The sequence below is a fragment of the Euleptes europaea genome, chromosome 1 (genome assembly GCF_029931775.1).
Source record: "Euleptes europaea isolate rEulEur1 chromosome 1, rEulEur1.hap1, whole genome shotgun sequence".
NCBI lineage: Eukaryota > Metazoa > Chordata > Lepidosauria > Squamata > Sphaerodactylidae > Euleptes > Euleptes europaea.
The window spans coordinates 8,899,955-8,916,105 of NC_079312.1; the positions used below are offsets into that span (position 1 = coordinate 8,899,955).

The 16,151-nt window shown below is 43.2% G+C and overlaps 1 protein-coding gene across 1 annotated transcript; it reads right to left on the minus strand.

Annotated features, from left to right (window-relative positions):
* Window positions 1-739: 739 nt before the first annotated feature.
* On the minus strand, window positions 740-15,917 carry LOC130483984 (zinc finger protein ZFP2-like). The gene is made up of 9 exons (XM_056856935.1): window positions 15,891-15,917; window positions 13,090-13,161; window positions 12,273-12,399; window positions 10,991-11,076; window positions 9,937-10,063; window positions 5,208-5,300; window positions 3,932-4,005; window positions 1,869-2,317; window positions 740-1,364 (listed from the first exon to the last, which is right to left on the minus strand). Exons 1-9 carry the CDS (start codon window positions 15,915-15,917, stop codon window positions 740-742), a joined length of 1,680 nt encoding a protein of 559 aa, XP_056712913.1.
* Window positions 15,918-16,151: the final 234 nt, after the last annotated feature.

Genomic DNA, 16,151 nt, shown 5'->3' on the forward strand with positions numbered 1-16,151 from the left:
CGAGACCCTCTGAAAGAGGTCTGAAAATCTAGCCTTTTTGTGCCTGTATTTATACTGTTTCAAACCCCTCAATAATGCTGATCTTGAGAAAATTTGTACTGCTTAGTAGTCCTCCTTTCCATTACCAAATATGGACTTCCTTTCCGCTAGTCTATATTACTAAACTATAAACAATCAGTTTTGAACTTTGTGATAACTCTATATACTCAATTTTAACATCATTCTCTTCTTCAGCATAATACGCTTTCATTAAATCCATTTATGAATCAATAGTACCATGTTTACATGTTTAAATCATAAAACACAATTATTGCTTATATTGCATTATGTCATCGTTAGTCAGCATTGAATAGCCTTGTAGTGTGGAGGGTGGAGAGCATCTCTATTCTTGATGCCATTGGAAAGGAAGACAGAACATGTTGTTCTTTAGCTGAAAAAATATGAAAAGGGCTACCAGAGTTTCTGCTCTTCTCCATTAAAATGGCTGGGGAAGGTCAGGAAAAAATAGGAAAAACTCAGCAAGTCACTCAGCTCTGACCCTGAAATATTTGCCAGTATATTTCAGAAACATAAGCCTCTGGTTTAATATTTCCAGACTTTCTTTCCTTCTTAAAAGTAACTAAAACTTCAGCTATATAGTTTGCAGTTTAGTTCATTGTTTGTATGTGTAGTTTTAGTTTTATAGTGAATATTTCTGCACACGTACAACACAATATCATAGTTCATGTGTTGTAAGATGTCACAGACTGTGACAAATCCTTTGATGGCGAGTAAGGTTTCCACCTCGCCTGAAGCTTTTTCCACACTCCAGGCATTTAAATGGTTTCTCCCTTGTGTGAATTCTTTGATGGACAGTAAGGCTTCCACTCTTACTGAAGCTCTTCCCACACACTTGACATTTATATGGTTTCTCCCCTGTGTGCATTCTCCGATGGACAGTAAAGCTTCCACTATCACTGAAACTTTTCCCACACTCCAGGCATTTATAGGGTTTCTCCCCTGTGTGAATTCTTTGATGGACAGTAAAGCTTCCACTTTCACTGAAACTTTTCCCACACTCCAGGCATTTATAGGGTTTCTCCCCTGTGTGAATTCTTTGATGGACAGTAAGGCTTCCACTCTTACTGAAGCTCTTCCCACACGCTAGACATTTATATGGTTTCTCCCCTGTGTGCATTCTCCGATGGACAGTAAAGCTTCCACTATCACTGAAACTTTTCCCACACTCCAGGCATTTATAGGGTTTCTCCCCTGTGTGAATTCTTTGATGGACAGTAAGGCTTCCATTCTTACTGAAGCTCTTCCCACACATTTGACATTTATGTGGTTTCTCCCCGGTGTGCATTCTCTGATGGAAAGTAACGCTTCCACTATGACTGAAACTTTTCCCACACTCCAGGCATTTATAGGGTTTCTCTCCTGTGTGTATCCTTTGATGGGTAGTAAGACCGCCATTCTGACTGAAGCTCTTCCCACACTTCAGGCATTTATATGGCTTCTCCCCTGTGTGAATTCTTTGATGGGAAATAAAACCGCCATTTTGACTGAAGGTTTTCCCACACTCCAGGCATGTATATGGTTTCTCCCCTGTGTGAATTCTTTGATGGACTGTAAACCTTTGACTGTCATTGAAGCTCTTCCCACACTCCAGGCATTTATATGGTTTCTCCCCTGTGTGAATTCTTTGATGGGAAATAAAACCGCCATTTTGACTGAAGGTTTTCCCACACTCCAGGCATGTATATGGTTTCTCTCCTGTGTGTATCCTTTGATGGGAAGTAAGACTGTGATTCCATCTGAAGCTTTTCCCACACTCCAGGCATGTATATGGTTTCTCCCCTGTGTGAATTCTTTGATGGACAGTAAACCTTTGACTGTCATTGAAGCTCTTCCCACACTCAAGGCATTTATATGGTTTCTCCCCTGTGTGAATCCTTTGATGGGTAGTAAGGTTTCCTCTTTGTCTGAAACTTTTCCCACATACCAGGCATTCATATGGTTTCTCCCCTGTGTGAGTTCGTTGATGGGAAGTAATATGTGAATGCTTACGGAAGCTTTTTCCACACTCCAGGCATTCATATGGTTTCTCCCCTGTATGAATCCTTTGATGGGTAGTAAGGTGTCCACTGCACCTGAAACTTTTCCCACACTCAATGCATTTATAGGGTTTCTCCCCTGTGTGAATTCTTTGATGGACAGTAAGACTGTCATTCCGACTGAAGCTCTTCCCACACTCCAGGCATTTATATGGCTTCTCCCCTGTGTGAATTCTTTGATGGACAGTAAAGTTTTGACTGTCATTGAAGCTCTTCCCACACTCCAGGGATTTATATGGTTTCTCCCCTGTGTGAATCCTTTGATGGGTAGTAAGGTTTCCTCTTCGATTGAAACTTTCCCCACACTCCAGGCACTTATATATTTCATTTCTGTTCCAGCTGTTCTGTTGAATATTAGTAACTGATTTTTCAGTAAACGTTTCCCTGCTTGAAGCGTGCGTAGTCCTATTTTCTTCATATATTTTTTTATGTAGAAAGTGATTGCCCTTTAAAAGACTGGAATTATTCTTCCCTTTAGGAAAGTATTTTCCCTCTGCTTTCCTCAGTGCACTGTAATATTCAACCTTGTCTTTCATGTCCGAATATATATCTTCTCTCTCCCTCACAGGATTATCTTCTTTGTTCACTGACTCCCACACAACTCCTGTTGAAAGAAAGGGGAATCTGGTGTCATGATATGACAGTTTCTACAAATACCTAGTTTCAAAACCAGCAGCATCTTAAAGACCAACAAGCGTATCTGGCTATGCTTTCAAGAATGAAGGCTCCCTTCGTCAGATACGAGTCGGAATGGAGATCTCCGAGTCCTTTTATCCCAGCCAGAGGGTGGGAAGGGAGTTCCAAAGAAGGAAGTCAGGATGCAGAGGTACAGTGTACATTGTTAGTAGCTACATTAGAGCAGAAGAGAAATGCTTAGGGGCATTGCAATCTTCCCTTGAAGCTTCTCTGTATAAGGACTGCAATTCTCAGGTCAGCAATTGAATGAATCTGCCACTGGCTTTGGAGTGTTGTACTTGTTAATGTTAGATTTATGTCCATTAAAGAAGAAGAGTTGGTTTTTATATGCTAATTTTCTCTACCTTTTAAGGAGAATCAAACCGGCTTACAATCTCCTTCTCTTCCTCTCCCCACACAGACACCTTGTGAGGTAGGTGAGGCTGAGAGAGCTCAAAGAGAACTGTGATTAGCCCAAAGTTACCCAGCTGGCTTCATGTGTAGGAGTGGGGAAACAAACCAGATTAGAGTCCGCCGCTCATGTGTAGGAGTGGGGAATCAAACCCGGTTCTCCAGATTAGAGTCCACCACTCTTTACCACTACACCTCGCTGGATCTCTTTATCCAATGTACAGAGCAGAAGGGCATTGCTGACATTTGATCCCTATATAATGTTGAAATATGAAAGCGTGAATGAACCTGAGAAGGTTATCCGGGCTGTGTAACCGTGGTCTTGGAATTTTCTTTCCTGACGTTTCGCCAGCAACTGTGGCAGGCATCTTCAGAGTAGTAACACTGAAGGACTCTGAAGATGCCTGCCACAGTTGCTGGCGAAACGTCAGGAAAGAAAATTCCAAGACCACGGTTACACAGCCCGGATAACCTACAAGAACCAATGAACTCTGACCGTGAAAGCCTTCGACAATATTTTGAACCTGAGAAGGTTTGGCTGGTGTTGTTAGGTCCAGTGATTGTGTTGTCAAAATGAATATAACAACAATGATTTTATTTATATCCTACCCTCCCCCAGCAAGGTGGGCTCAGGGCAGATGACATCATAATATACAAACAAATATAAAACCAAGATAACGAATCTACATAACAATTTGAAAACCATTAATTTAGTTCAAAATAACATCTAAAGAACTGCTGAAGGGTACTGGCTCCCACAGAGTGTTCTGGAAACCAACTGGATCCATTATTTTCCACGGGTGAGCAGAAACCAGCTCGCCGCCTATGCAGGAAGGGGTTGGCAAACCCAGACATGCCTTCAGGAAAAGTGGTCCAACAATGGCATTCTATCAACAGAGATCAGTCCTATATCCAAACCTGCTATAAAGATCAAGGAATGAGTGCTGTAACTCCCCCCCCCCCCCGGCCCTTTGTCCATGACTGATGAAGGACCAAAAAACCAGGGAGGAGTTCTTTCAGGGCAACAGTTTCGCCCACCCCCCACCCAGGTTTCAGTCACACATTCCAGGTCCACTGCTTGTGTTGAAATATAATTTTGCAACGTTGCAGTCTTATTATTTGTGGACCTAGCATTAATCAACATCCGTGATGCAAAAGGAGCTAATGCCTTAACCCACTCCCCACCATTGTGTCTCGGGATGGGACGGAGATTGGAAGGAGACCAAGCATATCCATATCTCTGTCTCCTTCCCTTATATTTTCTCCTTCCACTGCCGTACCTCCCATACTCCCCTATCACAGGGATCTATGACCCTGGGGTGGCCTCCCAATTTAAGTCCCAGTACATCTCCCAACACTCCTGATGGTTTGGTTGCAACAGCTTACAGCGGCTATGCTCTGGTTACTCCACTGCACAAGCCACTGCAGCATTCAACACACCACACAACTCCAGTAGTAGTTACTCTAATTGCAATTATAATAAAATACAGCATACCTAACAATCTACAACCTTAAAAAATCCCACCCTCTAACTAATCCCTGCATTAGATCTAATCCCTCACCTCTCTAACAACAATAACTTAACTCTAGTTTAGTCGGTCCACTCAATTTAACCTTATATAAAGCAATACCCCCTATAAATTTTTTTAGCAGATGAGGTATCCATGGTCATCCAGTACCTGGAAAACTCTGGTTGTGCGCTGGCCGGCCAGGCCCTCTGTGGGGGGAACAGATCAGAAAGTTGTCCAGGTATGGATAGATGGGGATGCCATCTTTCCTGAGAGAATCCCTGCCTCTCAGAGAGGACAATACTTGGCTTGAATGGGGCATAAGTGATCTCAGTTGGGAGAAGAAGTCGCCTATTTTGTAGATTCAAGATCTATAGGCATCGTTTCAGCCTTCACAACTCATCAGAGTTCTTTGGAGGAGAAACTCTGAGGATAAATAAGGCCAGGGAAATCCACCCACCCTTGGAAGGAAGCACAGACAACACATAATCCCTAGGACAGATATCTAAGCATCTACCTGCCAGTCCCTCCTCTTCATCAGAGCTCAGGAGAAACAGCTCTTCCTCCTCTTCCAGCTGGGATATGAGGCCAGGTTTTGCCATCTCAGGTCCTTTTTATAAGAATAAAGCACACGATTAAGTCTGCTTTGTGCATATAGATTCAGCAATTCCAAACCAGATTAACTCTGTCCCTCCAAAAATACATAACAGGTAACTAAGAGGGGTGGAGTACAGTACGGGGCCAAGAATCATCCATACGGCACTGGAAGTTTTCTCCCAACTCCATACTCCGGTCTGACTGAAATGCCAGCTGAGGATTAACTAAGGGGCAGAGAAGCCAGCAGAGCTCCCTCCGCAGCCATAACTCAGTCCAACTATTTGGTTGTAAATGTGGGTAAAAGTCAAAAGGGTTTTATAGAGAGTAATAATGATTAAGGTTTTATCTTGGAATGTTAATGGTTTGGATTCTCCCAATAAGAGAAGAAAAGTATTTCATCATTTACATAAATATAAGACTAATGTATTATGTTTGCAGGAAACACATATGTTACCAAAAGACACTATGAGGTTAGAGCAGCCAAGGTTGGGAAAATTATTTACATCTTGTAATGAAAATAGAAAAGTTAATGGGGTAGCCATGTATATACCGATAATAATGGAACCAAAATTAATATATAAAGATAGATATGATATGGGTATCTAAAACATTAATGAATATGTCTGAACAGCCCAAAATACTATCAAGAGTATTATCTGATCATAATGCTACCAGAATAACATTAAAAATAGGAGACAGGAAAAATAGACCCTGGTCAATTAATGAATTTTTATTGAAAAATAAAAATGTTACAGATAAATTGAAACTAGATATTAAAAACTATTTTTTGGAGAATATGGATAAAGGAACAGATGATACAATAGTTGGGACGCAGGGAAAGCAGTGATAAGAGGCTTCCTGATTCAGCAAAATACAAGGTGGTATAAAAAGAAGGAAAAACAACAATCCTGAACGAAATCAAATTAGTGGAAAAACAACTGAGGAAGGGACAAGATAAACCCTCTAAAACAGAACAGGGCAAAAAAACTTAAAATCTTACAACTACAATATGAGTTATTGATAACCTCTGAGATTGAACATAAAATGATGTTTAATAGACAGAGTTTTTTTGAACGTGCTAATAAACCCGGTAAACTTTTGGCTTGGCAACTTAAACAAAAAGTAAAAAAGAAGCCAATATTAAGACTTAATAAAAAGGGTAGAGCAATTACAGATAAACATAAGATTATGGAAACTTTTGTAGAGTACTATACAAAATTATATAAAAGTAACTTGGTTTCAGATAAGGAGATAGAAGCCTACTTGAGGCAATTTCACTGGGAGGGTTTATCTCAGGAGAAGAGGGATCTTTTAGATTCTCCTATATCTTCGGGAGAACTAAGGGAAGCGATACATAAGAGTAAACTGAACAAGTCCCCTGGTCGGATGGTCTAACAACACTATACTATAAAACTTTTGAAGAGCAGTTATCATCATGTTTACTGAAGGTAACGAATTTATGTTTGCAGGAGGGCTCTATTCCTCACACTTGGAATCAAGCAAACATAACGTTAATACCCAAACCAGATGCAGAATTAACGGATGTTAAAAATTATAGACCAATTTCATTACTAAACAATGATTATAAACTTTTTGTTGATATTTTAGCTACAAGGTTAAAAAAGGTATTAAATCAATATATACACGAAGACCAATTGGGATTCCTACCTGGCAGAATGATTAACCAGAATGTTAGGATAGTGATAGACTTGATTGAATTCGCTGAATATAAGCCAGATATCCCAGTTGCCATGATATTCATAGATGCAGAGAAGGCTTTTGATAATATCAACTGGAGTTTCATGAAAGTTTTTTTTACAATTTATGGAATTTGGGGCTGGCTTTAAAAGAGCTATCGAAAGCATATACACGCAACAGACGGCCAGATTGCTTATCAATGGTGAATTAACACCACAACTAGAAATTCAGAAAGGAACCAGGCAGGGATGTCCTCTTTCACCTTTATTGTTTATTTTAGTTTTAGAAATATTGTTGAATAAGATTAGACAGGATGATAATTTAGTAGGGGTAAGGTTTGGGAGAAATCATTATAAGGTCAAAGCCTATGGCAGATGATTTAGTATGTTTGTTGACTAACCCTAATTGTCAAGTTGCAAATTGGAATAACACCATTGAGGTCTATGGAAAGCTTGCAGGATTCAAGATAAATAGAAATAAGACAAAAATTTTGGTTAAAAATATGACTCTATCACAACAAAGAGAATTGATTAGTAAAACTGGATTTTGCATTGAAAGTAAAGTAAGATATTTAGGAATTTGGTTAACTTCAAATAATTTAAATCTGTTTCAGAACAATTATGTTAAAACTTGGCAAAATATAGTAAGGGATTTCAAAAAGTGGGAGAAGCTGCCATTATCGCTTTGGGGATGGATTTCAGTAGTTAAAATGATGGTTTTACCCAAAATGCTTTTTTATTTCAGAGTCTGCCGATCATAAAAGGAGTAAAAATCTTTAAACAATGGAAGAAAGAAATTCTGAATTTTGCTTGGGGTAATGAAAGGCACAGGATAGCTTATAATAATTTAATTGAGCTAAAAGAATCAGGGGTTTAGGGCTCCCAGATTTGAAAATGTATTATGAAGCATCCTGTTTTAGCTGGCTAAAAATTTGGATTTTATTAGAAAACTTTAGGTTATTAGAACTGGAAGGTTTTAATCTAAGATTTGGTTGGCATGCATATTTGTGGTATGAAAAGGATAAGGTAAATAAGGATTTTAATCAACATATTATTAGGGCCAGTCTATTACAAGTCTGGAAAAGATATAAGAGATTGTTAGAAAATAAAACCCCAGGTTGGCTCAATCCTATTGAAGCATTTATGAAAAGAGGAAACCAACTTAATTTAGATCTGGGTAGTTATAGAGATATTATTGATTATATTAGAGAAGATTGGCAACTTAAACAAGAGAAGAGCTTAAAATTAGAGATTGGTTTATATATTATAAACTAAACGATATATTCAGTAAAGATAAACTTATAGGTTTTAATAGAAGCAAATCTAAATTGGAATTAATACTAAATTCAGGAAATAAAGGACTGATAGGTAAGATATATAGCATTTTAACAGAAATGAATTTAGAACAAGAGAGGATTAAACCAGTGATGATAAAATGGATGAGAGATTTAGGTTATAATATTAATTTAGAGGTATGGGAAATCCTATGGAAAAGAGAATTTAAATTCACAATTTGTAATGAAATAAGAGAGAACATGTATAAAATGTTCTATAGATGGTATATTACACCAGTAATGGCAAATAAAATGAGAATAGGAAATACAGACCTATGTTGGAAGTGTGGAATTGAAAGTGGAACATTCATGCATGCTTGGTGGTTTTGTAAAAAGATTAAAATTTTTTGGAGAAAGGTAGTTAAAGAAACTAATAATTTGATTAATATTGTCGAAGGCTTTCACGGTCAGAGTTCATCGGTTCTTGTAGGTTATCCGGGTTGTGTGACCGTGGTCTTGGTATTTTCTTTCCTGACGTTTCGCCCACAGCTGTGGCAGGCATCTTCAGTGTTACTCCTCTGAAGATGCCTGCCACAGCTGTGGGCGAAACATCAGGAAAGAAAATACCAAGACCACGGTCACACAACCCGGATAACCTACAAGAACCGATGAATTTGATTAATAATAAGGTAAAACCTGATCCGGCTTTTTGTTTATTGGGGATTGTAAGGAAGTAAATTAATAAAAGAAAATTAATAGAATAAAACTATATGCCAATATAGTTTTGCAGCTGCGAGAATTATAATCGCAAAATTCTGGAAGCTGGTAAATAGACCTGCAATTAAAGACTGGCGAGAGAAACTATGGTTTTATGTGCGAATGGCCAAACTAACAGATTCCCTACATGGGAAAGACTTGGAAGAATTCAAACAATCTTGGTTAAAGGCCTTCACGTATTGGGATAAACTGGAAAGATGAATCTTACTGCCGGTAATTTTGTGAACGGGCTGTAGAAATAACTTTCTTTTTTTAAGTTTAATAGTAATTGTTGTAATATTAACCTGATAAGACACTTCACCGGACGTTCCGCACTGTGATGGAAGGAAATAGGCAGGGGGGTACACTACTGGTGGGTGGTGGGTATTAAAAGTAATACATATGGATTTATTTATTTTTCTAATACAACTAACATAATCCAATTTTCTGTATTTTACTATTCTGTACTCCAAATTGATTGATTGTATTCTTTTTTATTCATGCAAAAATTATATATATATTATACACACACACACACATATATACATACACATAAACATAAACACACACACACACACACACACACACATATATAAAAAAACCTCAGTCCTCGTGAGGCCAGGCCCAGACTGGAGGGAAGCCCCTCCTTAGACCACCCCACCTTCTCCAGACCAGGCATCCCCTGGCATGGCTTCTGGTGCCCTCTAAGGGGATCCAGACACAAGACTGCCAGGCAGGGGGCCCCTTTCTGCAAGGAGAGCTCAGAACCTCTCCCACATTAGGGGAAGGGTCATGGAGGGTGGCAGAGGTCAGCCACCCGGCCCAGGGCAGACGACCTGACCCCCTCCTTCCTCATTAAGCACTTCCTGACAGTCACTCCTCACAGCAAGCAACAGACAGCCCAGGAAAAAAGGATCCTCACCCAGAGAGGCCATGTTCCCAAAATTCTCCAGCATGACTTCCTTGTACAGAGCTCTTTGGGCTGGACTCAAGAGGGTCCACTCCCCCTGGGTGAAATACACAGCCACCTCCTCAAAGGACACCTCGCCCTGCAATAAGAAGGAGGAAGCATTTCTCTACATCACTGGAACATTAGCTCATGGGTGAACAGCCAAAAACAGAGACAGCAAATTAATAGTGGAAGACCAAAAGACAGGGCAAGACAGAAGAGCCCTAGAGGGATGCCACATGTTCATGATATTAAATTAAATTACCTGCCACCGTAACAGATAATAAAATAGTCCCCTCTTTGCTGGTGGATAGAGATCCAAGTAAAACACTGGCAGTGGCCAAGTATCTCTCCACCATATTTTCCTGAAAGAAATAGTGGGGGACGGGGACACCTCCCCATTAACTGCTCAAGACCTCTGAGCCACGGGAGCTCTGAAGGAAAGGAAAGGATCTATACATTCAAACTGAGCTGACCAAGTAGGGGCTGCTACTCAGTTAAGACAAAAGGGGGCAGTAGCACAATGAAATAAATATATCTCAGAAGGTCTGCCTAGAACAGTCCGAATGGGTGTGTGTGTGGTTCAGTTTACCTCTCCGAGAGCTGAGTTCACTGCAGATTCCTAGAGTGACTACCAATCAGCTAATTTGTCTCAGGGACATTTGTCTTCCTTCGCAGCCCACCTTGGGGGGCATTTTGGGCCAGAGGGGCTGTCCTCAGGCACAGGGGGCTAGCAGCCTTGTAGGGAAGAGGCCAGAAATGTCCATATGGTAAAGGACAAAATTGTTTTCTGTGGGATGTTCATGGTCCAGAATTCTTTCACAAGCTCTGCTTGGTCTTCTCCGCAGATGCCATCCTGGGCAGGGAGTGACCATTTTCTTGCCTCCCCAGAGACAGCCTCAGATTTTCCATCACCAGAACCGAGGGCAAGGAGCCCAATCCTCTAAGCCTTGCAACAGAGAAGGAAGCCTCACTTGCCATCCTCCGCACACCTCCCCAGTGGACCCCCCCACTCTTTCCCGTGTACCTCAGCTGGCTTCATGGTGCATCCTTTCCCTTCAGAACATGGAGGAGACGGTGGAAAAGGCATCAAGGATGTCTTTTCACTGTTGCCTGGGAGGAAGAGAAAGGGTGGGAAACTTTTTTTAGTGCACACATTTTCTGTGCCAGTCCCTTCAGGGCTCCATTCAAAATACTCCATTTGATCTTGGATGGCTTAGAAGTGTTTGGCCCAATATCTCTTCCAGCCATTCTATATGGGGGGCTCTCCCACCTCCTTTCTTCACCTGTTCCCCTCCCTTCTGGGAAATGCCTCTTCTCCACCTCTGCAAATCCATTCTGGGTGTGAAGACAGAGAAAACATTTTGTATTAGCTTTAGCTTAGCATCGCTTATTCTCCATTTTGAGTGGCAAACACCCCTCCCTAAAAGCCTCTGCCTCTCAGAGTGGACCATTCTTGGAAGACACAATCTGACTTGGAAGAAGGAAGTCTCCGATTTTCACAAAGATCTAAAAGTACAGCATTCACAACTCATCCAACCTCTTCTGAGGAGAAGAAACTATGAGAATAAACAAGGCCATGGAAATCCGCCCACCCTTGGAAGAAAGGGCAGACAACATGCAGTCCCACGACAGGTCTGAACAACTACCTGCCACTCTCCCTTCTTCTTCAGAGATCAGGAGAAACAGCTCTTCCTCCTCTTCCAGCCAGGATATGAGGTCCGGTTTAGCCATCTCAGGTCCTTTTTTATTGGGAAAAACAAAATTACAACTCTCCTGTGAGCACATCTATTCTGCAATTCCTAGTCAGTTGACTGCCCCTCCAAAATACACAACAGACAACTAACATGGCTGCTGATTGGCCAGATAACTAAAGTGGAGTACATGACGGGGTCAACAATCACCCATTCGGCACTGGCAGTTCCGTGCCAACTCTATGCCCAGCTGATTGTGAAATGCCAGCTGAGAACTAAGTAAAGTGGCAGAGGAGCCAGTATAATTCAACCCACAACCCCCTCTCAGCCCAGGCAAGGCAAGGCCCAGATGGGAGGGAAGCCCCACTGTCTCCAGACCAGGCATCCCTTGGCACTTCTTCTGACGCCCTCTCAGATGGTCCAGACACAGGACTGCCAGGCAGGAACCTCCTCTCTGCAAAGAGAGCCCAGAACCCCTCCCATGTCAGATGAAGGGCCATGGAGGGTGGCAGAGATCAGCCACTGGGCCGTGTGCAGACAACCTGACCACGTCCTTCCTCTTAAGGGACTTCCTCCCACCAAAAAGGAGGTAGCCTTGGAGGACAGGATCCTCACCCAGAGAGGCCATGTTCCCAAAATTCTCCAGCATGACTTCCTTGTACAGAGCTCTTTGGGCTGGGTGCAGCAGGGTCCATTCTCTCTTGGTGAAATACACAGCCACCTCTTCAAAGGACACCCCACCCTGGAAGAAGAAGGAAGCATTGCTTTACATCAATGGAAAACTGGTCCATGGGAGGAAAAGCCAAGAAGCTGGAGACAGTAAATTAATACTGGAAGAGCAGCAAAGTAGGGGTACCAATTTCTGCTTGGGAAATATCTGGAGATTTTGGGGGTGGGTCCATGGGAGGGTGGGGTTTGGGAGGGGAGGGAGCTCAGGAGGGTATAATTCCATAGAGTCCACCCTCCAAAGCAGCCATTTTCTCCAGGGAATCTGATCTTGGTTGTCTGGAGATCAACTGTAATAGCTGGAGATCTTCAGGTACCACCTGGAGGTTGGAAAGCCTTGCACAGAGAGGAGGGGAGAAGAGTTCTGGGGGGGACATTTGGCCTCCCACTCCCAGCCCTACTTACAGGCATCTTGGAGCCAATGGGGCTATCTTCATGGGCAGGGGGGCTAGCAGCCTTGTAGGGAAGAGGCCAGAGATGTCCATCTTCATGGGCCATTACTGTTCAATAGGATTTGCCTGGGCTTCTTTACTCACACCATCCTAGATCTGGGGGGACCACTTTCCTGCCTCCCCAGTGGGCAGACTTTACATCATGCAGTGCCAGAAAACAGGTCCATGAGCCTGATCCTCTGAGTCTTGCAGCTAAGAGGCAATCCTGCCTTCCACTGCACGTCTCCCCAGTGATTCCCCCCCCCCTCGCTTACCTGAGCTTGCTGCATGGTGCTTCTTTTCCTTACACAGGAGAAGGAGGAGGCATCAAGGGTGTCTTTTCTCTGCTGATTGGGAGGAAGAGAAAGAATGAGGGTGGGAAACCAGGAGTCAGCAGCCCGGGGGGAGGAAGAAAAATACAGAGAAACAGAATTGTTTCCAATTGGCAAAGGAATCAGACAAGGATGCATTTTGTCTCTCTGTCTCTTCAATCTATATGCAGAACATATCATAAAGGCAGCTGGATTAGATTTAGATGAAGGGGGAGTGAAAATTAATGGAAGGGACATTAAGAATTTGAGATATGCAGATGACATCACTTTACTGGCAGAAAATAGTGAAGACTTGAAACAACTACTGATGACGGTTAAAACGAAGTGCCAAAGCAGGATTACAGGTGAACATCGAGATGAAAAAAGTAATGACTGATGAGGAATTACTCAACTTTAAGGTTGATCATGAAGAATTGGAAATTGCTCTACATTTTCTATTCCTTGGCTCCATCGTCAACCAAAAGGGAGACTGCAGCCAAAAAAACAGGAGATTGAGCCCATGAAGGGCAGCCATGAAGAAGTTAGAAAATATCCTAGAGTGTAAGAATGTGTTGCTGGCGACTAAGATCAAGTTAATTCATGGCATAGTATTCCCTATTAATATGTATGTACATGAGAAGTTGGGATTTTTTTTTGCCCCAATATGCATCACCTTTCACTTGCTCACATTGAATTTTTTTGCCATTTTAATGCCCATTCATCCAGTTTGAAGAGATCATTTTGGAGCTCTTTACAGTCCGATTTTGTTTTAACCACCCTAAATAATTTGGTGTCATCTGCAAACTTGGCCAACCTGCTGTTCACCCCCAACTCTAGGTCACTGATGAACAGGTTGAAAAGCACCAGTCCCAACACAGATCCCTGCTCACGTCCCTCCATTGTGAGAAACGACCAATGGTTCCTACTCTCTGCTTCCTATTTTTCAATCAGCTCTCAATCCATGAGAGGACTTGTCCACTTATTCCATGACTATGAAGTCTGCTTAGCAGTCTTTGGTGGGAGACTTTGTCAAAAGCCTTTTGGAAATACAGAATACCCAAATACACAGTGCATATTGTCCAAATATATGATGTCCAAATACACAATGCATTATAATATCAAAGATGCCCAGATGAAAATAATTTTTTAAGCTCAACTTTAGGCTGAGTGGATTAATATAGAAGTGGAAAGTCTAATATTTTTTAAATGATCACAACTTGCTACTCATTTCTGCTTCACAGGCAGAAGGTCCCAGGTTCAATCCCGGGCATCTCCAGGTAAAAGATCAGGTAGTCGGTGCTGTGCAAGACTGAGACTTTGGACAGCCACTGGCAGTCGGAGCAGACAATACTGACTTTGGTGGTCTGATTCAGCATAACACAGCTTCATCTCCCAGCCATTCCATATGGGCGGAGGTCTGACCTTACTTATATATCCATCCTCCTCCCCTCCTTGAAATGCTTCTTCCCATCCTCTGCTCATTCATATTGGGGGGGGGGTTATGCCTCCCTGACCCTGCCTGAAGGCACCACTCCCTGCTCCACTCTGGCACCAAAACTAGGAAAACATGCTGGGATGGGCTGCCAGATAGGAATGGCAATCTCCCTGCACAGAGAAAACTAGCTCTCCAAGGAAACATCTCCTGCCCTCTTGGCCTGTGTTGGCCATGATGCTTTCCTGTGGTAAAGAGGGGGAAATGCCTTCCTGCACTCCCAGTCTCAAGTGAATTCACAGATGGAAAAAGCAGGAGAAAAGCGCCGAAATTCATGCCTTCTCCTCCACCCCTCAGGCCTCTGCCAGCTCTTCCTCCTGGATATGCGGACCAGGCCTGAGGCTCCGATTTAGACATGTGCCAGACAGGGACCATGGATCTTGCCTGCTGACCCCGAACAGATCCACGAAGGAAAAACACCACTTCATGAACGCCCAGAAAAACAGCCCCGAACTACAGGAGACTGACGAGAATGAGGCAGAAGGAGTGTATGGCGGGTGACGGGGGACGACACACAACCTAAGGTGTTTTCCACCAAGGGAAAGGCTTGTGTGATTCCCCCATTGCTGCCGCCGTGCACATACTGGTCAAAAGCCACGGGGCTTCCCACATTTCCCCTGCCTCAGTTTCTCTGCAGGGGCCACAGCCACCCCCACATGCCACAAAGGCTTTTCCAGTTCATCTTAAAAATCGGCAATTAATATGATACCAATCGACTGATAAGAGGACATTTTGGAGGACATTAATTCATACGGTCACCATGAGCCAGAAGTTACTTGATGGCACTTAACACACACACTTAACACACACTTTCATTCATAGGGTCGCCATGAGTCGGAAGCGACTTGACGGCACTTAACACACACACAACACACACACACACACACACGTAACCAGATAGACGCATTGTATCATGATTAAAAACCCGAAACAGACTCCTCTCCCTCCCCCACCCCCGGTGCCAGGGGAAGGGGAAATGTCTGCCTTCGAGCAGGTCCAGGGGGATTTGAAGGGGGCGAAGCCACCCATGCGTGGTGGACAGCTTCAGCTACACAGCAAAGCATTGGGGGGGGGGAGACTGCTTCCCAAAAACATCACACCTGGGGCATCATATCCCCTGCATGGAAAGGGGCTGACCCACCTGCTTCCACTTCCCAAGGGCAAAAGGGCACAGCGCTGCTATGGAGGAGGAGGAGAGGAGGAGGAGGAGGAGGAAGGGCTCCTCTGACAAATCCCCCTTTCTGCGCCTTAGGGTCTGTTTTGTGTGACTCACCCGAGGGTCAAGGAGAGCCACAGTCATTGTCTCCCACCCAACGCCCCTCTTCTTCCCAGCCCCCTTCGACCTCCCTGCAGCACCCCCGGCTCTGCCCCATCCCTGCCTCCCTCTGCCTCTCCTTCATCGACGTGCCTCTGCAGCCCGGAGCCCCGTCCAGCCTCCAAAGGGGCCACCAGGCTCCTCCTGGGGCAGGGAGAGGGGGGGGGAGCTCTTTTCCACCCCCCTGCTCCGCCTCCCCTCCTTTCTCTCCGCCTGGGG

Bases quoted from the DNA above. Each gene is read 5' to 3' on its own strand.
- LOC130483984 (XM_056856935.1), bottom strand. From the start codon at position 15,917: ATGACTGTGGCTCTCCTTGACCCTCGG. The intron at 13,162-15,890 runs GTGAGTCACACA...CCTCCCAATCAG, and splicing joins TGGCTCTCCTTGACCCTCGG to CAGAGAAAAGACACCCTTGA. The intron at 11,077-12,272 runs GTGAGGATCCTG...TCTTCCTCCCAG, and splicing joins TGGGAACATGGCCTCTCTGG to GCAACAGTGAAAAGACATCC.